This window comes from Plasmodium brasilianum (assembly GCF_023973825.1).
Source record: "Plasmodium brasilianum strain Bolivian I chromosome Unknown PB_00_03, whole genome shotgun sequence".
NCBI lineage: Eukaryota > Apicomplexa > Aconoidasida > Haemosporida > Plasmodiidae > Plasmodium > Plasmodium brasilianum.
In genome coordinates, this window is record NW_027122925.1 from 1 (window position 1) to 25115 (window position 25115).

Genomic DNA, 25115 nt, shown 5'->3' on the forward strand with positions numbered 1-25115 from the left:
CTATAACCCTGAACCCTAAACCTAAACCCTGAACCCTGAACCCTGAACCCTAAACCCTAAACCCTGAACCCTGAACCCTAAACCCTAAACCCTGAACCCTAAACCCTGAACCCTAAACCCTGAACCCTAAACCTTATAACATATACTCTTTTTTAATATATGAATAAAAATATATTTCATTTTCTTAAAATAATGAAGTTTATTTTTTTCTATTTATAAATTAATTATATATTTATAGGATACATAAACTTATTAAATAAAATAAAATAGTAACATGGATAAAATTAAAATATTGATGCAAATTACCAAAGAAATAATATTTTATAAGAATATTATTTTATTATACATTTCTAATTCCCTAAGTACACCGTTAAACAAAATCAAACTTCTTACAACAATTATTAATAACAATTTATATGTTATGCCATATTTCTAATAAAAATTATTTATATTGCAAATATTATGTTTATATTCGAGTAAAATATATATAAATCATTGTAACATAATATATACATTACATTAAATACAAAAAAAAAATATTCATTTTTAATGTAAAGTTCATCATATAATTTCTTAAGTATGTCAACAGATAATTATATTATTATTCAAGAATATAAAATAAATACAAGTACTTTTCGTTTAAAACGGAAATTCTAACACTTCTTCATTAATATTATATATTAATTTTAACTCACATATATATGTTTCTTATAAGAATCTAATTATATACAGAAATACATATATAACATGATGTAATTTTATTTTGAATCAACAATAATTTATAATAAAAATGACAATCATAAACGCATTCAAATTTACCAACAAACAAAGAACATAATTTATGAGTATTAATTATAAGGATTACGTCCTAAACACATGTACATTAATAAAATTATAGAAACAATATGTATGTTTATTAAGTATATAAATCAAAGATATTACATATAACGTTTCATATAAATAAGTCATATAAAAAAACATGTTTCATGTTATGCACTTTACTCATACATCGCCTTAATTCTGTTATATTTTTCATTATTTCTTAAAATTTTAGGAATTACTATTACAAGTATAACAACTAATATAATGATAATTGTGCTAAATGCTATTAAAAAAAAATGATTTTTTGCCGTACCTAAACATCCCTCTATAGCTGACCACACACTATTCATATGTGGTAATTTTTTAATCGCTTCTCCTGCTTTTTTTAATAGTTCAAATCCTTGTAATATGGGTAAACCTATTCCCAACAAGAAGAAAAGTAAAAATATGGCACTTCCAATTCTGTAACTTTTAAATTTTATTTTTTTTAAAGATATATCTCTAATTCTCCTCTTTTTTTCTAGAAAAGCATCATAATCTTTTTTTCTTATTAATTTTTTTTCAAAATGAAAATGTTTTCCATCAAATATTCCATTATTGTAATCTATAACTTCTGTATAGTACTGAGCTTTATTTAATAAACTTTTGTTGGATTTCGTGTTTTTTTCTTTATTCCATTTCTTATTATTAGTTATAAATTTATTTTCTTTTTTATCATTATTTTGAAAAAATTCGTTCAAATATATGTTATTTGAATCTTTATCCTCTTTACATTTTGCTAGTAATCGATAATTTCTTTTGTCTAATATTCTACACTGCATAACATTCTCACCTACAAATTTGTTAAAAGTTAACTAAAAAAAAAGATTATTATTCAAATGAACAAATATTTTAATTGTAAAAAACGGTATTAATAAAAACAAAACACGGAAATTAAGTATAATACAATAACATAACATATATTATCATACCCCATCATGGTTAAAAGAGAAAATCCTCTTTAAAATAGTAAAAGTAGTTATTATAATAAATAAGATTGGATTAATTTTTAGTTCCATATTATATATCTATAATATTATAAAATACAAACTAATGAATAAATAATAACATAATATTTTTTTTATTATTATCTTTTGCTTTTTAGTAAGATATTAATTAAATATATACAACTATAATTTACAATTAAACAACTACATATAAAAAAATATATAATAATGTATTATATATTTTTTACCTAAATGTTATATAAAAACAAATTCTATCATTAAAATAAAAGAATTTGAATTCTTTCATAAATATACAATATATATAATTTAACTTTTTATTTAATGCAGTATTAAATATTTTTTATCATATGAAAATATTTAGTTTATAAGCAATAGAGAATGTATAGAATATATATATATAATACGCTCCTTTATATATTAAAACGCTTATTAAGGATACTAAGGAATTTATCCTGTTTGTAATACTAATTTTACAAGCATCATGTTTTAGAACAACTATATTTTCTTCTTAATAAATATTAATCATAAAAGCATAAAATAATAAATAAAGAAAATATTTTGTGTTGTGTTAATTATTATCCATGCTTTAGTATCCTCTTATTCATAAGCAGTTTTTTTATTATTCTAAATATAATTAAAAAAATACAATTTATAATGTAATATCTAATTTACAAGGAAATATATTCATAAAGAAATCCAAGAAAAAATTTCTTATGATTATACATTTATTTTTGTAAATTATAATTTTTATAATTCAGTCACTGTTTAATTGTAAATAAAATATTTTTAAATTTATCCATTTTTTTTTTTTTTCCTTATTAATTTATATTTTGAATACTGTAATTCAATTAGAAAAAAAGAAAATCGTAAAATTACAAGAGAATTATTCCTTACATATACGCTTATACGTAATTTTTTCATGTAATAACATATTTTAACGAATTATAATAATACTTTATATTAAAACAAAAAAAATTATTATTTCTTCGTAAATAATTAATGAAACGTTCATTGCTGTAATAAATTTTGTAATATATATAAAGAAAAATATATTTATAAACGTATAATAAAGTTTTTATTTTAATATTTTTAAAAAATACACTTTAATTAAAATGAAATAATTTAAATTTATTCCTAATTATACTAGGTATATTATTAAATTATTTCATCGAGTGTACTAATTAAATAGTATTTTTACAAATCCTTTTCTTAATAAACTAAGGGAAAAAAATTTTATTCCATATTATTTTGAAATATTGAGTTCCCATAAAATATACAACATATAGAATACATATATAGTAGGTTTATCTATTATTAAAATATTAATTACAAATTTTATAGATATTATCCTAATAACAATTAAATATTATAAACATTATATTTCACGACTTATTATTAAAAAAAATATCAATTTTTATAACAATATGATAATAAAAAAAAATCAATGAAAAAAAATATAATTATATGTTTCTTAAATTATAACATATGATCCAATTACTCCTTGAATTAATATATTATTTTTTTATCGTATAATATATTTAAAAAATTAAATTTATTTTATCCTACCTAATATATGATTTAGTATCTATTTTAAAGTCAAATTAAGACTTCTGTTTTATATTCGTACCATAATTTTTAAAAGTTGTAATCCTTGCGTTCAAGTGGTATTACATAATTTTAATGAAAATTATTTATAATCATATACTAAATTTTTTATTATTTTTTTTTTAACTATATATATTCAGAAGTTACAATAATATAATAAAAAAACAAAAAATAAAATACCTATTGCTATAATAGAACTGTTACGTATATCAATGGATATATATTTTATTTGAATGAAATAAAATATTTGAATATATTATATTAATCTGTAGAATTAACAAAAAATACAAAAATAATTGATCTTTTAATTAAAATGTATATTAGATATATTTTCACATTCCTAGGAATAACTGCTTGTACATAATAATATCATATTCTCTTTTAACTTGAGTATGCTTTTTGCAAAGAAATTATTATGAATGAGACAATTTATTTATATAAAAATATTTTTTAAAAGTGTATTTAAGTGTAATAACGAAAAAATATATAAACTTTATGTTTTTGTGTTCATTTATATCTATATAAAATTAATTTTAACAAATAAAAATATTCAAAAAACCATTCCATAACCAAATTTCTGTATTAGATATATTAAATGAAACAAAGCGAAAAAATATATAATTTTTTACATACAAATTGTTAAAAATTATCTAACAAATAATAACCATTTTATTTATAAATTATCTATAAAAATATAATTGTTTTTTCTTTTTTATTATGTTTAATAAATTGTAATTATTTTGAAGATGTTATTAATTGTTTCTATAAACTACTTATATTTTCATATATATTTAAAATGTTTTCAAACTTTTACACATTACATAATTATAGACAATCTTAAAAAATAGAATATATATAAAAATATTTATATACATTTTAACCTATTATTTCAGAAGGAAATAAAATTATATTCATTACAGATAAAGACAATTTTTATTTTCATAGATATATAAAACACTTTAAGAGATATATAATCATTAAAAACAAAATAAAACAATTCCATAATATAATACATTTATCTGTAATTAACATAAACTAATTTCTTTTATTGTTTTGTAATAAAAAAAAAAATAAACAAATTATATAGTCTATATATTTTCAATATAATATATATTTAAGTAGAATTTCCAAAATTATCTTTAATATCGCAGCAAAATACATTAATAATAAATTAAATTCTTTTAGCTCTTCTTTTAATTTTAAACATTTATAATTTTAATTTAAAAAACTATTAAAAGTAATCAATATTTAATATATATATTAATTAATTATATACTTTTTTTTTTTCTTTTAATCCTTCCCCAAACATCTGCACCCTTTTCAAAAAGGGATTAGCAAAAAATATATTCTATAAAACATATTTCATAAAAGATATTTTATATATTATACTTTTACTAATTACAAATATTTATATGTAAATGCAACAAAACAGATTCACATTCTTACATAAATTATAAAATAGGACATATATATAGTTAATATAAATCTAATAATACATTTTAATAATTACTTCCATAAATAATAATTTTAGACTTCAGCTGTAGAAAAATAGGAAGTACCACTTATTATATTTATAAGTTAACATACTATTTCAATATAATTATGTAAATTATCCTATTATATATTAATTTTATCTCATAAAATTTTATTTTTCATAAAAACCTACTTACATATACAAAAATATATAAAAAAATTGAAAATGCGACATTAAACAGAGACAACATATTAATGAACACATTTAAAAAACTTAATACATTTAAATTAACAAAAAAAATTAAAACATATTATTTTACAGTTGAATATATGAATGGGTATATTTATGTAAATTTACTTATAAAATTTATACTGTTTTGCGAATATTTATTAAGAATATCACTAAAGATAATATATATTAGTTCATATTGGATATTTCTTTTTAGAAAGATTAATATCTCTTACTATTCATTTACCTTTTTCTGAACTTGATTTTTTCATATTTTTTAACTTTTTTATGATAATAAATAATCCCTAATATTAATGTGAAACCCAATATAACGAACGGTATGAAATATATTAGAATACCAAATAAATGCCATAATACGTTTATTTCACTAACTGTACTCGATGCTGTATTAAAAGCAGGTTTCCAAAGCTCCTGGAATTTTTTCAATTTTTCTAAAAAACTTTTCAGAGGACCATCAGCCAAGGTTTTTAAATAGGTAGAAACCCCTAATGCATCCCATAACCCCTTATTCCCATCAATCAAACCCCATGATAAATCTACTAAGAGTATTATTAAAAACAGTGAAAAAAATAATATAGGTAAAGTAATTCGTAATCTGTATTTTTTAAGCATTATTTTTTTGTACATCTTATCAGTAATTGTTCTGTTTTTTTTAAGAAAATTCTCATAATCGAGTTCCTTGAATATTTTTTTTTCCAAATGGGAATATTTTTTGGTCTCAAATGTACAAGACTTTTTATTCATATCTTTTTTACGACTTCTTGTTATACTTTGTGAACATTCATTTGATTTATTCATTTTGCTTTCCACCTCTTCCTCACTGCTACATATATCTTTTTTGTTGGTCAAACCAATATTTGGCATCTCTTCTTTTGTAAATATAACCTTTGAATCGATATTATACTTATATCCTCCTAGCAATCGATTATTTCTTGCTTCTAATTCTTTCGTACGATTGCAATACTTATTCAATGGTATGTCAAACATTCCCTAAAAAAAAATGTAAATATTTTTTATTTAATAGTATAAATAAGACAGAGGTAAAAAAAAGGTATTAATAGAGAAAAAAACCAAAAAATATTATGATTTCAAATATCCTTAAATAATATTTTCATACAACATCACTGTTAAAATGAAGCACCCAAGATAATAGGATAATCTCAACAATATTAAAAAGTAAGAAGGTCTTTGTTTTTTGTTCCATGATACAGATATTTAATATTATAATATAATCAATAAAGAAAAAGTTAATAATAATATATTATACTTCTAATGATAAAACGAAATATTTAAAATAATAAAAAAATTTTATTATTTCTTTATAAATATATAATAAAATATACATAACTATAATGTACGTTACATGTTCTATAATCAAAATTAATTTTTAAAATTCATTATGTAATATTTATATTAATTTTATTTAAAAAAAAAAAATAATTTCTTTGAAATTATATAATTCGACTTAATACATATATATTTAAAATATATAATTTAAATATTCAGCGTAGTGTTATAATGATAAAATACTTTTATTAACTTTTTTCAGAATAAATTATGAAAATAATATTCGAATACTTATTATATGTAAATATTGAGTTTATACACTATGTAGAATGTAGAGAATATAAATATAATATATTCCTCTATATATTAAGAAAATAATTAATAATGTTAAAAATTATAAACAAATAATAATTCTGATTATGTAAATTTTTATTTTGAAAACGTTGATTTTTATTAATAAAATATCAATTATTATAATAATATAATAATCATAATAATATAAGAAAAAAAAAAATATTAATTATATTAATTAGAACAAATGTATTAATTCCTCCTCAAGTAAATATACTTTTTTATAGTATATAATTTCTTTTTAAGATAGAAATTTATGGAACTACTTAATCTATGTAGAAATATATATTCTAACAGCAAACAAGGTGTGATTTCTTATTTTTGCACCTTAATATTTGAAAATCACTATTTTTAATTACGTTTAAGTTATACATTCCATCTAAAAGAAATTTTATTACATTCATATAAATAGATTTTTAAATTTCTTTTTTAATATATATATTCCAAAGAAATATAAGAATATTAAAAAAAAAAAAAAACTTTAAAGGTAAAGCAGATATATAATCGTTACTTTAAATTTCATTAATTTAAAAATATATCAACTGAAGCATATTTACTAATGATATATATATAACATAATATACTTATAAAACTGTTAAATAATAAAAATATATTCAACTAAAATATACGACTTAGTGATTATTCAATTCATAATATTAGAAAGAATAAATTACTTTTTATATATTCTTTTGAAAATACATAATCCCAGAAACATATTTTACATGGTAACTGGAATAAATGAGTATAAATATATTATTCCCATATATATCTCTCACATACTGTAACCATTAGAAATTTAATTATAAAAAAACATTCCAGTCAAAAGAACATTCACTTTATATTATTGATCTCCTTAAAAAATACTATCTTTCCAATTGATAATTAAAACATAAAAAAAAAAAAAACAGATGAAACCAAAATATTATTTATAAATTAAAAAAAACAGAAAAAAAAAATTACATATATTAAAATTAATATATTTTGACTTTTTAATATGTATATTAGTTTCATTATAACGTTTATGAAGATACTTAGGTTCTATTTTTTCGAACATTTTGAACAGCTCACATTTTTTCTCTTACCTAATGCTTATGTATATAATGTGCTTTAATCTATTATAAAAATTTATAATAATCTATACACAAAAATTGTAAAATATATTATGAAAAATAAGTGCACTATATAATAAAATACTGCTAAATATCTACTTATAAATATTGTTATTTTTAGAAACATTTATTGATCCTATGTATTTTTTGATCTATTTATTTTAAAAAACAATTAGTTATTCATCTAGATTATTTACATTCTCTAAATAAAGAGACCATATATAAAAATATTAATTTACAGGATAATATTTAATTTTTCTTTTATTTTTTATGTATGTCATACGTCTATTATGTTTATAATATAGCACTAAATCTTAAATGCTTTCCTTATTATGTCATTTATATGTTTAATTATTAATATTTTAAAAATACAAATAAAAGAAAATAAATATAAAATAATATTAAATTTCAATTTCTAAATCATTTTTTCATATTTATAATAATTTATACATCGAAATCTACAAAAAATAATATATTCACTTAAATAACCAATTTTTATCAAATTTATTAATTATTTATATGGTTTCAAGTATTATTATCTTAAATATAACTATTCTTTATTTTTTTTATAATGATAAAATGTTTGAAAGTTTTCCCTTATTTACATATGCGATATATTTTATTTTATTTTTAATTCTATAAAATATCTACACTTCAATTAATATATATTGTATTATTATATATGTTGAAAGATATAAGTTAAAATGTAGCCATATAAATAGATGTATTGTATAAAATTGAAATATATTTTGTACTCAACTGTAAAACTTTAAAAATGATTAAGATTTTCTTAATAACAATATAAACAAGTTTAAAAGTGTAACTATCTTAAAATATGTTAATTAACAAAATGAAACTACTAAATCTCAGTTATATTTTGCTTCAGCAAAATTCTTATTTAAGGGTCTATACTCACCAGTAGAAGGCTCTTTTGATTCTATTATATATGAATATATATTATTATTTGCAATAATTATATTAACATTTATTGCAATATATATTATACATTTTTTCTCTAGAATTATGAATTATTCTACGTAAAAATATTGATACTCTACCAGAAACACTCTTATATAAAGACAACGTTTCAATGTCATAGTAGTTTCGTATTTACAAATAAGTAATATTTTTTAATAGGAGTACATACTATATGAACCTAGTCCTTTTCTTCAAAAACAAAAATATACACCTTTTTAAATATATATGAACACTGTAACTAACAACTCGTGGCTATTAAATGATTACCTCATTCAGGTGACAATTTATGTTATATAATATATAGTAATGTAAAAATTTTTAATATAAAAATATTTAATAATAATAATTTAGGTAAATATAGAACAAGTTATAGAGTAAGATAATTCGAGTGTATCCTTAAAAATATCAAAAAAATATACTAGAATAATTTCATTTAATAATAATATTGAAAATGTGATGGTATATTAGAGACATCAACTCCAAAAAAAACAATAAAATTATTTCTAAAAATAATTAAAGAGGGTTAATAAAAATTATGAAATTAAAATACAAATATTTTATGCAAAATCATGAATTTTATTAATGCATAAAATCATAGAATATAATAAAGAATTAGTTTTAATTGGATATCTATGATAGACAAGGTTTTACATTATAACAATAAAAAGGAAAAATAGCATTTCGTATAAACCGTCCGTCATTATGATATATATGCATGAATATTTATGAAAAAAGATAAATTCATAATTAAATAATCGTAACTTGAACAATAGATACAATGATTAATAGATTTATCTGTAAATAAGATAAAAATAAGAAATATTTAGAATACCTTATATTTTAATTTATGATGAAACAGAAACAAAAACATATGTACTCTTATAAATGAATAATGAAAATGCAATCAATTATAGAACTCTACATTTGAAATATCAGTGCTATAAACTTTAATTTACAAATAGAAAAAAATATATATATATATATATATATATATATATATAATAATTATATGTCATTTATTAGGATTAAAGAGTATTAAATAAAACATAATAATAATATTACATATTTTATACTATGATAACATGGACAAATACAGTTTATTCCATTATTAGTAAATGCACTTGAAAAAAAATTCCTTGTACAGTATGTTGTGCGTCTATATTTATATACATAAATAAAAAAATATACAAAATATTAATATATATTTAACATAGTATAAATTTTTATATTATATTATTTATTTATATTATTCTTTAATAATTTTTTCAATATTAAAATACATCGATATATTAACTCCACTACAAAATATTTTGAACATTAACATTAAATTCTTATTGGTTTTTTATAATAATTTGTAGCATAGTAACAGCATTGTACATTTTATTAAACTACTAAAAATTATGTTATATTATATTAAAGTCATTAAAGTATTCTAACTAGCGTTACTTTTATGCCTATTTAAATCCATACCCTTTCCTATGTATATATATATACATTTCAAATTATTTACACTTATTGATTTGAAAATTTTATATATTTAAAATATCTATTTCAATAATGTATATTATTTTTTAAATATATAAATAAAATAATAATAGACTTATTAAAAAATACTCAATAATTTTTATTAATATTTATTTATTTTTTATTATTTTAAGTTAAATATCATAAAATATTGCAGTAAGTTACAATAATTGTGATCAAATGTTAAAACAAACATATGAGAAATACATCAACAAAAATAAAAATATTTTCATAAATCTCTAAAACAGTAAAGAAAAAAAATATTATACATATATATTTACAAAAAATTATTAGGGAGTTCTTTCAAAAATTTTTCAAATATTTCAGAAAAAAATATTTTGCTTTATGTTGTCACATGATGATCCACTATTACAAGTTAATTATGTATTATGTTTACCGTATATGTCATATATTCAAATATAAATTTTGAATCTATAATATCTTAAATAATGATAAATCATATTTATATTATTTTCTCCTATACTGTTATTAATTAATATATATTTAAATGCAATACGATAAAATACAAGGAATTAAAAGAAAAGGAAAGCTTAGAACAAAATATTTGTAAAAATCCAAAATTGAAAATAAAATATATATAAATAAAAATTAATTTACTTTTAATTTTTGTTTTATTTAAGTTTAATATAATCGATTACATGATTATGTGAAATAACAATTTAAAAAAAATTATTACCAACTAACATATTTATATATTCTTTTTAATTCTTTTACCATTCTAAGTGTCTATGAACTTGTTTCATATAATGCATTAAAATTAAAAATAATATATTTAAATTACTACAGAATAAAATATGTTGTTGCAAATAAGTTTAAATTGTCCTGAAATTCTACTTACAAATTGAAGTAACAAAAAGGATTATAAAATAATAAATAAACCTTTTTATTTTTCATACTAAATATTTATCAATGTTAAAATGATATTTACTTACATTTATCAAATTAAATAAAAAATAAAAAATAAATTAAATATATTTAATCTATTTATTCCAATATATATATTAATAATTACAGAATAATATTTATTATACTTCAATACTTATTATATTATATAATTTAATATCTTATTTCATTCACATGTAGTTATAATGTTTTTATTTTATAGTGCAAGTAGATAATTTATTTAACTTATCTTTAAACATATAGTATAACCTTTTTGCTATAAGTATAACTGAAAATTTTTTGTTCTAATAATGAGTATTTAAACATTTGTTCATTAATTAATATATATAAATATAAATTTATTAAATAAAATTTAATTTATATTCTATTATTCACATCCAAAAGTGGCAAAAGACGTAAAATGTAAAAAATATATATGTACATTATACTATGTTATTATAGAAATATTCTCTATTAGAATATGTATTAAAAATAATTAATTTTTAGGCAATTTATTTATATATATTTTTAAGTTTCATATGTATATGTCAGTTGTTTGTATTTTACACCAGCATAAAAATTATTAAGCATTACTTATATATTATTAATTCTGTTCTATAGGTAGGACGTATATAATATAAAAATGTACTAATAAATTAGCTATATTACTATAATGCATATATCAAAAATAAATACCCAGATATCACATTAAAAAAAAAACATAGTATCAGCTCTATTAATAATTTACTATATAGACTATTTATTTTCAGAAAAAAAGAAAAAAAAGACTATATATATATTACTCATAGACAGTTAATCCTATATTATTTATTAGTGTTACTTATATGTAATTGTTTATTTTTATCGATTCGAACGTTTTTTTATAAAGATAATATGAATTTTATATGCAGATATATAATTTACTGTACTGTATTATAAAAATATGATTAATATATACATTAAGTTAAAATGTATTTTTTTAATGTAAAAGAATATAACAATCATATAAAACAAATATTATTTTTTTCATTTATATTATAGAGACCATATAAACTATTATGTAAATGATAATTTAATTACCACTTTTTATTAAGATATATTTATTTAAAATATCCTCATTGATAAATAAGATGATATAAATTTTTATTTTACGTTCAGATGTCTATTTACAACGAACTACAGTACTAATATATAGTTATTATGGAAAAATGTTTACCTAAGGTAATAGTTATTATATTTTAATATACTTAAATTTATTCATGAATTTCTTATTTACCACATAAAAATTGATAGTAAAACAAACATGAAAATTTGTGCTTAAATAATTCTTAATAATTCTTTTGAATTTAGTATTTGAGGGTTTATGGCAGGACCTATTACAGATATTATGGTGATATATATTTTAGAAGGGTTGTACATCATATTAGAGATAAAATTAATGACTTTATTCTTAAGAAAGATAAAGAACCATTAAAGGATATATGCCTATATTTGTCTAATTATCTAATTAACAATAAGAATCCACCAAAATACTATGCATCACAAAGAGAATTATGGGAAAGATCATTAAATGAATGGTTAAATCCTTATTATAAAAAGCTGAATGGACTAGGAGAATGCCCCCTGATTATGAATACAAATGATTTAGAAATTTTAAAATTAAAATATGAAGTAGATGAATTCTGTAAAGAAAGAAATAGGCACCTGACTGAAATAAGGCTGTCACAAGGAAACCCTAAGTCTAATAGTAATTATTCAAGTAAATGTGACTCATATAATGAATGGATTGATGGAAAAGAAAATTATTTCACGACAAAAAAAAAACTCTTTGAAAATTGTTATGAAAGAGAAAAAACGCAAAAAGGTCGAAGAAAAACATGCAATATAACGGATCCCAAAACTTTTAACAAACTACCTAATTGCAGATCTACCGTTCAAAAAGAATCTGGACAACTTCCATCTCAAGAAAATAAAAGTTTACCAGAAGTGCCGAAAAAAGAAAGCGAAAAAACATTTATACTTGAAGATCAAAAGCAAAAACCCTCACCTGATATACTCGAAACTGAACCTCAACCTGAATCTCAATCACAACCTCAACATGAAGTTCATAGTGCCCTCGAAAAAGAAATTGACAAGGAACCTCAAATTATATCCCCAGTAAGATCTTCACCTGAATCATCATCTATTAAAACTAAAGATGTTCAAGAAGATCCTGGACAGCATATACAATCAAAATTATCAGAATCTCCTAAAAGTATTGTTTCTACAGAATCGCAAACATCTCTTAAATCTATAACTTTGCTTACAAATCTTGACGTCTCAGGAACTCGAACCGATTATCAAAATATTCGATTATCATCTGGAAGTTCAAATTTTCCTGATAACGCTATGCCCTCTAAAATTTTAGGTAGTATTAATACTATTTAATTTTCTGTTTTTGAACTAACTACATTATATATACATTTAAATTATAATTATAGGTCAGGCAGAAAATCCAACTGTTGCCCACAAATCAACTATCTTAATAAGTCTTGTAATTATTATTGTACTTTCTCTTTTTATTAAAGTAAAACAAATATAGAAGATTAAAAATATGATAAACTTATAATAATTGTAATAAATAATATTGTGAATCTATTTTTTTTTTTTTTTTTTATTTTATATTGCAGTATGCTTTAATAGGGATATTTAAAAAAAAGAAAAACATAAAAAGAAAACAAGTGAGATTTCTTAGAATACTGCTACCTTCTCTTTCTGACAAAAAAAACAAATATTTAACACGTTTTCAAACAGAAAGCACATTATATGATGATGAAGAAATCATAAAAAAATTAAAAATACATGAACATAACACTATAAAAAATACAAATATATTAAAGAGAAAAAAAGAAAGATTCAAAACTATTATAGAAGTACATATGGAAGTACTGGAAGAATTCAGAAATGAAGAATGGGAACACAAAAAAAAAGAATTTTTACATTTATGCCTAGAACTGTTCGCAAAAGCGGAATATAGCACAGATCGCAATTTGACTAATGAAGAACTGATAATGGAAAATACTAAAAGCATTAATAATATTGAAAAACAAAAAATTCTATGGAATAAATGGGTAAAAGAACATAGTAATATTTCTGAAAAATTGAAAAAAACCAATTGGTTTAATAATTTGAAACATGAATGGAAAAACGAAAAAGATTCCATAAAAAATAGTGTACAATTAAAAATGAATTTTTCAAATGAAAATCAAAAATTTTCATTTTTAGAAAAAGAAAAAGATTTATGGAAAAAATGGATATCAAAAAAGCATATGATTATAGAACAATATTTGCAACAAAAATGGTTTGATGAATTTACACAAGAATTTCTCAATATGTCAGATGAGTATGTAAATGAAGAAAGTAAAAATAACATTTCACTATTAAATTCAGAAGAATTACAGAGTAAAGAATGCTATGAAGAATTATATAGTTATATAAAAAAAAAATTAATTGCAAAAATGTGCATACTAGTATTTATGATGGTATTAGAAGATTGCAAAACAGAAGATTTTATAAAAAATGAGGAATCACATTTGGATAATTCCATAAATGATTGGAAAACAGATTCAAATTTAGGGAGAAAATCAGATGCTCCAAAACAAGTAATTCATGTTAATGCAACTGCTTTAGAACATAGAAAAAATGGGCAAATTCGTGCTCAAATAGGGCAGAAAAGTTTTAGACAGGAAATAGAAGAATGGATAAAAGAAGATGATACAGGGGCAAATTACATATATAATGAGAACAGTGTAGAATTATCCTATTAAATTGTAGCAAAATACATTCTATAAATTCATAATACACACCCAAAATATATTAGAACGATATTTATATATAATAGGATGACGTTTATGAAACATATTTCATACGTTTTGTGAAATATTAACGGGTAATTGATAAAAGTTTATTAATTAATGTGTAACATAGAAGGGAAAACTAGACGTTAAATGTAAAAATTTTAATACAATTATTTTAAAAATATTCAAATTATATGTACTTATTTTAATTTATGTAATAATATCTATAACAAATTTATATGAATACCTAACACAATATATGTATCAAAATGCTAATAAATATATCTATATATAAATTAATATTAATATTTTCCAAAAATATTGAGGGAAAAATTAATATTTTGAAAAATAAAAAAAGGCAAAAAATAATAATTTTTAAATATTATTTTTCTATTAATATGCTATTTTTATACAAATTTATATGTTTATATTTTATTCAATTACTGCTTAATATACAATTTTCCACATTTCGAAAGGTGCATATTTGTTTCCTTTATACATTTTCTTTATTTTAACGTTTCAAGTTTTAATTAATATGAGAAATTTGATAAGAAAACAAAAATGCGTTAAAATATATAAAAATGCGAACAAATTACATACATAATTTATATAATTAAATATATTATAAAGAAAACACACTATATACATAAAGAAACACGGTTAATCTGCTATGGGTTAGTGTGTATTCTCAGAATAATGGTGTTCATTTATTATAAATATTTAACGCTTCAACGTTTTTATACAACATTGATTTACTTTTCATTTATTTTTCCTTTTCTTAAAGTGAAAAAATCATATTTAAAAACTCTATTTCTTAATAAAGAATTTAATTTTCTCCATATATTGTACGGTATTATATAAGAAAATTGTATATACATATATTTATAATATTTTATTATTTTATTTTTCATTTATATAAATATTATTAAGATATATTTAATAAACCAAAGCTATTATCAATAAGGTTAAAAAGAGATGATAACGGATATATAATGAATATATAATATTATATCTTAACTTCCATTTAATATTTTGCGAAAAGATATATACGTATAAATGAAAAAAATTCTCGCATTTTTTTTCATTTTTTTAAATTTTAATATTAAAACATAATAATATTTTTATGAAATAAAAGAAATAAAAATTTCAAATAAATAAGTTAATATATTAAAGAATACTAAATTGATAAGTCTCAAAGTTTATTTAAAATCAAGAAGAAATGGAAGAAAATATAATTACTATATAGGTATTTTAAAAAATATCATATATCTTTCATTTTGTCCTTTCAATTAAAATTATAATATCATTCATATTTTGTTATGTTAATATAAGATTTTGAGTGACTTACTTTTTAAATATTAAAGTGAATTTATAAATTTTGTTTTTCGTCTTTTTATTTTTATTTTTATTTTTTTGTTATTACAGAATAATCTTTTAAATTTATTATCTTAGTTAATAAGGTTATTGATTTTTTTTTTTTTTATATTATTTTTTTATTATGAGTGAATACATATTAATATTTATAAAATAAATTAATATTAATCCCTTTACGACAAAGTATAAATTACATTCTTATATGTAACATATATTTGCTGTTATAATATACTATAAATATATGTAGATTATAAATTTTTATTTAATTCATTCTATTGAATAAATAATATAACAACACCATTTCGCTTATTGTTTCGATAATATAATTAATGCATAAATAATATTAATAATTAAAATAACAAAAAATCCATTTTTTTTATTTATTATAATTATGCAGAGCTGTCAACAAAATTATAATCAAAACATATATATGTATTCTGCTTAACATAACATCCTTCTATTACATAAAACAGATATATTATAATATTAATTATATTTTAGTTGGAAAATAATTACCTTTATTTATTAATATCAACGTCATCCATGTTTCATCAATTATGAGTAAAATAAATGGAATTTAATTATTATCCTTTTATTTTACCATCGATAAAACTATAGTTCTTCTATACGATATTAGCTTAATATATATAAAAATCTTGTCAATAAACACTCTTACGGTTTATCATATTGTATAGACAGTACATACATATTTAGATAATATATGCATTACAAGCATAATATATATTTTCGTTCTCTTTTGTATTTAATAGATGAAATGCATATGTATTTCTTAATTTACCTCTAGTCTCTTAAAAATATTGCTCGTATATTATATATATATTAAATATTAATAATAAAAGAACATTAGAATACATAAACGTATAAATGTGGTTGAGAATTAATACAAAAGTCATAATATCAAAACTCAAATACATGGAAATATATTATTCATTTTGACAAACTGTATATTTTATTAAATGTAACAGATTTAAAAAATAAAAAAATATATTAATATTATAAATAAAAAAATTTGATAAAATACGAAAATAATTATATTATTAATATTAAGAAAAATAAGGTAATAAAATAATAAACAAAGAATATTTATAGAAAAAACAATTTTAGAAGACATTTATTTTAACAATTATAAGAATTATATTACTGTATTAACTTTGTCAATTTTCGTAAAGAAAAAACAATTCATTCAATAAATATATTAATAATAAATATAATATTTTTTTTTAAAAACGTTTCTAAGTTCTAAAAAATATTTTTATATATTGTAAATATATTAACAGAATTCACATATAAAAATACCTCACGATTTATATATAATATTAAATATATATAATCATAAGATATTTTGCAAAAATGTAATTAACGTAAAAAAGGAGAAATAATTTCTTATTATTCTTCGAGTGTATCGATTCATAAGAGATCATGTAATATAACTAATATGACGTAGAATACTGATAAATAAAAAAAAAAGTAGTAAAATATATGAAATTTAAGATAATTATGATACTGCTTTTCACAATTATTATATAAAGCATGGAACGCAAAATATGTAACATAAATATATTTTGTAACAGTATGCTTACCATTTGGACTAAAATGATGAATTTCATTTGATATATTATTCTATATTTTTATTATGTTACAGGTGAAGATAATTTCAATAACATATTTTATTAAAGGATTTAGGAAAATTATTGAATTTTTTTTATTTTATTATTAATTTATAATTATAATAAATTTACAGTATAATAATATCTAATATGATTTTATATATGCATATTTCTATAATAAATTTTTACATTGAGTCAAGTTAAATGTGATAAAAATTCAACTAAAAATTTAACATCCCTATATAGTTTAATGCAGAAAATTAATGGAATATTTTATTATTATATAATATAGTTTATCTGTTGAGAAATATTTTATTTATTTAAAAGTATTTTTTTTTTTAAGAAGTATACTTATAATTTAACAAAATGTCCTTTATTTTCATACGTTATATGTATGTTTTAGATAAATTTCTTTTTCATTTATATAATCGTTAATTTCAGTTATAATTTAATGTTAAGTACTTTAGCGAATACATATATTATTATTTCTTAATATAAATATTAATTTAATAATATAAGAGGTATCATTTTAACAAAAAACAAAAATAATAACTAAATAAATAAATAAAACAATGCTGTATCTTTTGAATAGATAATATTTATCTATTTAAAAAACATTACAAAGCTAAAAAGAATTACTAAATACATATTCCAATATAATAGGAAATTTATATGAGAATATATTAGAGATAATTTATTTTTTTTATATAAGTTATCAGAACAATTTTATAAACCATATAATAATAAAAAAGTATGTATGCGTTTATTTCTCTACTTCTGTTTATTTAAAATAAGGTAAATCCGTTTTTGATATTATTATGTTATCAATTAAAAGCATTTATATTATATTACACTAAAGACACTGCCTTATTTTGATATTGATAAAAAGTAAATAGGACTTCTTCCCAAGTATTTTTTTTTTATATTCTATGTATAAAAAAAAGGAATACACCATATATAAATAGATTATATATACTTTTTCATATATATAAATATTAATATGATACCAATTTAATTTTTGTTATTTAATTCACGTATATATCTATATATACAATGACCTCTAGATATACAAAGGAAAATGTAAAATTTTTCTTTATGTTATAATAATTATATATATTGTTGTACTCAATAGTTGGTTGTTCCAGAAATGACATAAAAGTGTCTTTCAAGAAAATATGAATTTGTGTACTTATATTTTTTTATTATATTTTTATTATTTTTAGGAAAATTCCGTGACATTATTACTTAAATATAGAAAGGAATTTGATGAAGCTATCACAGATATTAAAAATGAAAAAAGTGGGGAACTTGCTGAAAATCCTGGAAGGAAATGTTCTTCAATTGCTGACGGTGATTTCATTCAACCATGCCAAGATATTGGTAGATATTTAATTGAAATCAAGTAACTCTAAATAACGGATAGTCTCAAACGTTGTAAATACTTAAATTACAGGATAAATTCAAACTAAAAATATAATAAGAATTCTGATTTCTTTCAGAAATATAAAGAATTTTCGTCCAGAACAGATAATTTATGCATAGCTGAAATAAAAAAAATTGATCGAGATACCTTAACAAAATTTACAGATCTATATGACTATATGAAGAATTTGACAACTTTAATGGTAGCAACGTTTTATCTAATATTAGCAGTTGTAATCCTATTAAAAAATGTTATAACCTTTATAATAATAAATATAGGGAATGTGAAGGGAAGGAGAGCAACGATTTTTGTGAGGAATTAAATAATTTTAAGAAAGCATATGAAGAAAAAATGCGAACTGTAATTCCTTGCCCAGCTGTACCACAAATTTTATCCCCTACTAATGTGAATTACTTATTTTTTTTCAGCTTAACAGCAGCTATCCTATTACTAGCATCTTTCACTTTTTTTTTTTTATATAAGGTTAATAAAAATTATACATAGTAATATGAATATTATACATTAATTTGTACAATTTTTTTTTTCAGAAAATTATTAGAAAAAAAATATAATATTTTTGAGTATATATATACACATATTTTTTTTTTTTTCTGCATATAGTTTACTCGAATGAAATCATGGTTAAGTAATCAATTAATAAGGAAAAAAATAATTGTACACAACGAAGTCCAGGAGGGAAAAAGATAATACATACAAAACATTAATGTAGAAGTAAATAGAAATTACGAAAGAATTGTTCATAATATAGGTTATCATCCTCAATGAGACCCTTGATTCATTAATTGCACTTCATATTATTTTCACTGAAACATTCAGCACTCAATATTATAAAATTTGTATGTAAATGGAAATTTATTAATAAATTAGATAAAATAAATTATAGAAGGGAATAAATGAGTATAAAAATGACACTAATAATGATACGAAAATTATTCAAAAACAATTTTAACATAAATAAAATACTATTGTAACAGTTATCAAAACAAGAATCTATATAATTTAAAAAAATTTTTTTAAATACAATACAAATAAAATTAGAACTTAAATATTTAACACAAAATTATGAAGCAAACGTTGATTTTCTTATACAGTAATATGAGGAAACGTTTTTCCCTAAACATTAAATAAGGAAAAGGAAAGAAGAAACAAAAGAATTAAAAACAGTAAAAATAATATTATTATATAAATGCAAAAACGAAAAACTTAAAATAAAAAATTATTCAAAAAATAAAAAATGTCTACCTTTTCTTTATAGCTAATTTTATTTAAAAATTTTATTATAATTCATTTGATTAAAATTAATTGGAATTATAAATTTAAAACAAAAAAACAAAAATATTAAGATTGTTGTTTTCAAAAGGTAGACTTTCAATGAGATACTGTGAAAAATATATTTATATATAATGGTAAGTACTACAAGTTTTCATATTTCGAATATAAAAGGACAACCGCTAAACCATTCTTTAACAATTTATAAGTATTTTCTTTTTGTATATGGTTCTTAATTCTATTTCTCCTTTATTATCATTTTATATATAAAAAATACAATTGGTGTAAACAAATTGATATACTATTTATAAAAAACATATATAAAACTACTTTATAATTATAAATTTTCCACTATATTAAATAATAATAGATACAAACATTATTTATATTTCTATATTTGATTTTAGTTTACTTTATACAAAAGGAAAAATACAACAAATATTTTCATAATTATAATAACATGTTACATAATAATATGTAAAAGATAAGTTAAATTATAAGGTAATTCTTCTTTTCTTGACGTTTTTAATATAAATTAATTTTTATAGTCTCCTAATATTTTATTATATAAGCATTGGTATAGGTATGATAAATTAGAAATGTAGGCTTCCGTTTATCATTTTGCAAATTTTCAAGTACCATAATAATTGTGAATTAAAAATTTTAGATTACGCATTTATTTTAATTACTACACATAAATATGTATGGCCTTGGATTATACCATATGTATGAATTTCAACTACTAAATTATATATAGGATTTTTAGGATTATACTTAATAAACGTTCAAAATAATAAAACAAAAATTATATATATAATAATTATGCCATATTATCGAAGCATTTCCAACTTCATATAAAAGTTACAGATAAAAATGTTTTTTTAGTAAGTTACTCAATTCTATCTTTTATGATAATCTCTCTATAGTTGTCATAATTTTACGAAGGACGAAAATGCCCAAAATATTAATCAAAATAATAATTTATATAAACATACTATTAAGTTATACTTTTAAATCTACTTCTTTAATGTTTCAATAATACGTATATATATATTTATTTATTTATTATTAACTTCATAATAAGGTATATATCAAAATAAATTATAAAATAATAAAGTAATGTTACCTTACTAATTTATGTATTCACTATCAAGATAAAGTATTTTTAACAGAATTATTCTATAAAAATTATTTTCTTCAACTATAAATAAAACGTATTGTTAATATATTATTTCTTACAAAAGAATAATTAATGTGATAAAAAAATTACTATCATTTATATATTAGATATAAGGTACTTATATAATATTTTTTTTTTGCAGATTAAAAAAATATTTTTAATATTCAAATTTTATTCCATTTATCTATTATTTTTATACATATAAGTTAAAAAATATTTAATTTTTTTAAATCATTGAAGTCCGTTTTTCCTTTTTTAAAACAGGATTAAATGTAAATTTAATAATAAATAGATACATACTAATAATATGACCTAAAATAATAACAAGGGAAATATTAAAATATCAGCAATAAGCCCTAAACTTATAATTCTATTTAAAAAGGATATTATTAATATGATATTTATAAATTAATATTTATAATGTGCAAAAAAAATATATATTAAAAAATGTTTTTAAATAAATATGATTCATGAAAATTTTATTATAAAATTATTTTTTGTAGAATAAACATAAACATTGTTTTTAGGATTAAAAAAAAAATATATCGATACAACAATATACAATTAACTTGTTTTATCTTTTACTAGCCAAGATATATTTATTTTTAAAATTAAAGAAATAATATATTTTATTATTTACATTGCAAATTATCCTTTAAATCTAAAAAAAGATAAAAAATAATTAAGACACATTTCTACAGTTACAAATATAAATTACCACAATATATCAATTAAATTTTACGTAAAGTGTTCTTTTATATATTAATTCTAAGGAAAATATATGTATTTTTTAGAAAATCTGTTTGAATACAGAAATATATATATAAACCTCATATTCCATTAAGCTGAGTTAATACATTATAATCAAAGCTAAAAATATCAAAATAGTTATATTACCCATAAAATTAATAACATATATATTTATGATTGATCCTGAAAAAGATCAAACACTTCCAAGAGTATTTATGAAATCTAAAAAATTATATGTACGTTTATCATTTATATATAACACTTCGGAAATTATAGAAGTTAACTTTTATAATAAAGTGGTTCACGTAATGAAGGATATGCCGTATGATAAATATCACTTTTTATATGTATTAACTTTTCATGTTGTACATATTTTCTAATTAGATAAAAAGTCTCTGCTAAAATTACAAACCAGAATATAATTAATATTACAATTACTGGGATAAACCACATGTTGCTATTTAAGTCCTTATAGGAACATACTAAATATGTATAAATTGCGCCAATTATTATATAGAACAAAGATAAAACGCAAACTCCATCATTTTTTATTCGTAGGCTTCTTTTCAAAAATTTAAAGTCCGAATTTGCAGCACGTCTAACATAATTTTTATAAAATATTTTGTTTACCATTTTTTCTTTAGTATATGGATTCCTTTTCGTGTATAGAGAAGGTTCTCTTCTTCTAGATACTTCTGAGCTTTCTCCATTATTTATTGAACCTTTTTTTATCTGTTTATTTTTTCCTTTGGATACTCTTTTGTTATTGCATTTATTACTTTTTTTGTAAGTTGTGTTATATGGTATCTCCTCGTTTACCCATACAATATTTGAACGCTTTTCCTTAATATTTTTTGCTAGCAATCTATATGTTTTTGCACCTAACGTTCTATCACTGTTCTGGTTCTCATATATATATTTATTAAAATTACCCTAAAAAATCCATGGAAATAAAAAAAAATTTAAGTGTATACATAATCTCAAGTAAACAAAACATATTAATAAAAGAAAAACACAAATAATATTAATTATATATATATATATATATGCTTAATTAGCATTATCATACCATAACACTGTTAAAATTGCATATCCATGGTAAAAGGATAAAAGTACAAATATTAATAAATAATAGTAACTTACAGTTTTTGTCCATTATATATATTTTTAATATTATAATATATTAAGTTTGAAAAAAATTGATAATAATATAATATATATCTAATGATAAAGGATGCTGTATTTAATTAGGAATTTTTTTTTATAGATACTTCATAAAGAATTTAATAAAATGTATATAACTTATGTGTCTTGAACAACAGAAATAATAAAAAATTACTGTAAAATTATTGTTTTAATTTTATTTATATAAACCTAATTTGAATTAAAACCATATAACTTAAATTTATTAATAAATATTCAAAATATACAAAATAATTATTTAGTAGTATACTTATTAGAAACTAATATATTAACCATACTGAAAAAAAATAAAAATTATTATTGCAATACTTCTAAATATGAGATTTATTTAAAATATAAAAAATTCACAATACAGATAGTACATTTACTACTACGCATTTATAATTTAATTACTAATTTTAATTATATTTTCTTATTTGTATATCCAATACATATTAAATATATCATATAAAATGGAGTTATTATATTTAAAAGTGTTTAATTATAAAAATAAATAAAAAAAATTAATTTTTAAAAAAAGATACTTTTCCGTTATGCATTGTTCCATTACTACTAAGATAATATGAATTTTTCAATGAAATAAAGAGCATTTTTTAAAAAAGAATATTTCAGTATATTATATAATTTGTGAAAATTTTTGTATTTTAAAAAGTATTTTCCACTTTAAATCTTTTTTTCATTATCATAAAATTAAAATATTATATATTACATATGTTTTGAAATATATTTTATTATTATATATAATATATTAATAAATTTATAAAAAAAAGTTGTTTTTTCGTAATTTATTCATATAAATAAATTAATATTTATGAACAAAAAAGAAAAAAATAAAATAAAAAATATAAATTAATAATGGTTAATATTTATTCTAGGAAAAGTTATAATATTTTAAAAAATTTTGAATTGAAACACATTTGAAAATAAATAATATACAAAATATTTTTAAATTAATTAATATAATATTGTATTAATATATGTTAACAAAATCATTTATTAATTTATTAATTTTTCTGATGAATATTTTACAACAAATTTATAATTTTTTTTATTTTTTTATAAACAGATACTATAAATATAATATATTTAAAAAATATATATATAAATGTAACATGAGTATTT

At 18.9% G+C, this 25115-nt stretch overlaps 5 protein-coding genes across 5 annotated transcripts; 2 read left to right on the forward strand and 3 right to left on the reverse strand.

Annotated features, from left to right (window-relative positions):
* Nucleotides 1-998: 998 nt before the first annotated feature.
* Nucleotides 999-1880, reverse strand: MKS88_000116 (uncharacterized protein; the record flags this gene model as incomplete). Its single annotated transcript, XM_067214169.1, has 2 exons — nucleotides 999-1676; nucleotides 1794-1880. 2 exons carry the CDS (start codon nucleotides 1878-1880, stop codon nucleotides 999-1001), a joined length of 765 nt encoding a protein of 254 aa, XP_067075849.1.
* A 3499-nt stretch (nucleotides 1881-5379) lies between these two features.
* MKS88_000117 (fam-l protein) lies at nucleotides 5380-6361 on the reverse strand (the record flags this gene model as incomplete). Its single annotated transcript, XM_067214179.1, has 2 exons — nucleotides 5380-6147; nucleotides 6275-6361. 2 exons carry the CDS (start codon nucleotides 6359-6361, stop codon nucleotides 5380-5382), a joined length of 855 nt encoding a protein of 284 aa, XP_067075850.1.
* A 6148-nt stretch (nucleotides 6362-12509) lies between these two features.
* On the forward strand, nucleotides 12510-15115 carry MKS88_000118 (STP1 protein; the record flags this gene model as incomplete). The annotated part of the gene is made up of 4 exons (XM_067214190.1): nucleotides 12510-12530; nucleotides 12660-13716; nucleotides 13790-13842; nucleotides 13979-15115. The coding sequence occupies 4 exons, from the start codon at nucleotides 12510-12512 to the stop codon at nucleotides 15113-15115; spliced, it is 2268 nt and encodes a 755-aa protein (XP_067075851.1).
* A 4085-nt stretch (nucleotides 15116-19200) lies between these two features.
* MKS88_000119 (PIR protein) lies at nucleotides 19201-20278 on the forward strand (the record flags this gene model as incomplete). Its single annotated transcript, XM_067214200.1, has 4 exons — nucleotides 19201-19227; nucleotides 19371-19527; nucleotides 19755-19930; nucleotides 20192-20278. 4 exons carry the CDS (start codon nucleotides 19201-19203, stop codon nucleotides 20276-20278), a joined length of 447 nt encoding a protein of 148 aa, XP_067075852.1.
* Nucleotides 20279-23069: 2791 nt separating this feature from the next.
* Nucleotides 23070-23946, reverse strand: MKS88_000120 (uncharacterized protein; the record flags this gene model as incomplete). The annotated part of the gene is made up of 2 exons (XM_067214211.1): nucleotides 23070-23723; nucleotides 23860-23946. The coding sequence occupies 2 exons, from the start codon at nucleotides 23944-23946 to the stop codon at nucleotides 23070-23072; spliced, it is 741 nt and encodes a 246-aa protein (XP_067075853.1).
* Between the last annotated feature and the right edge of the window lie 1169 nt (nucleotides 23947-25115).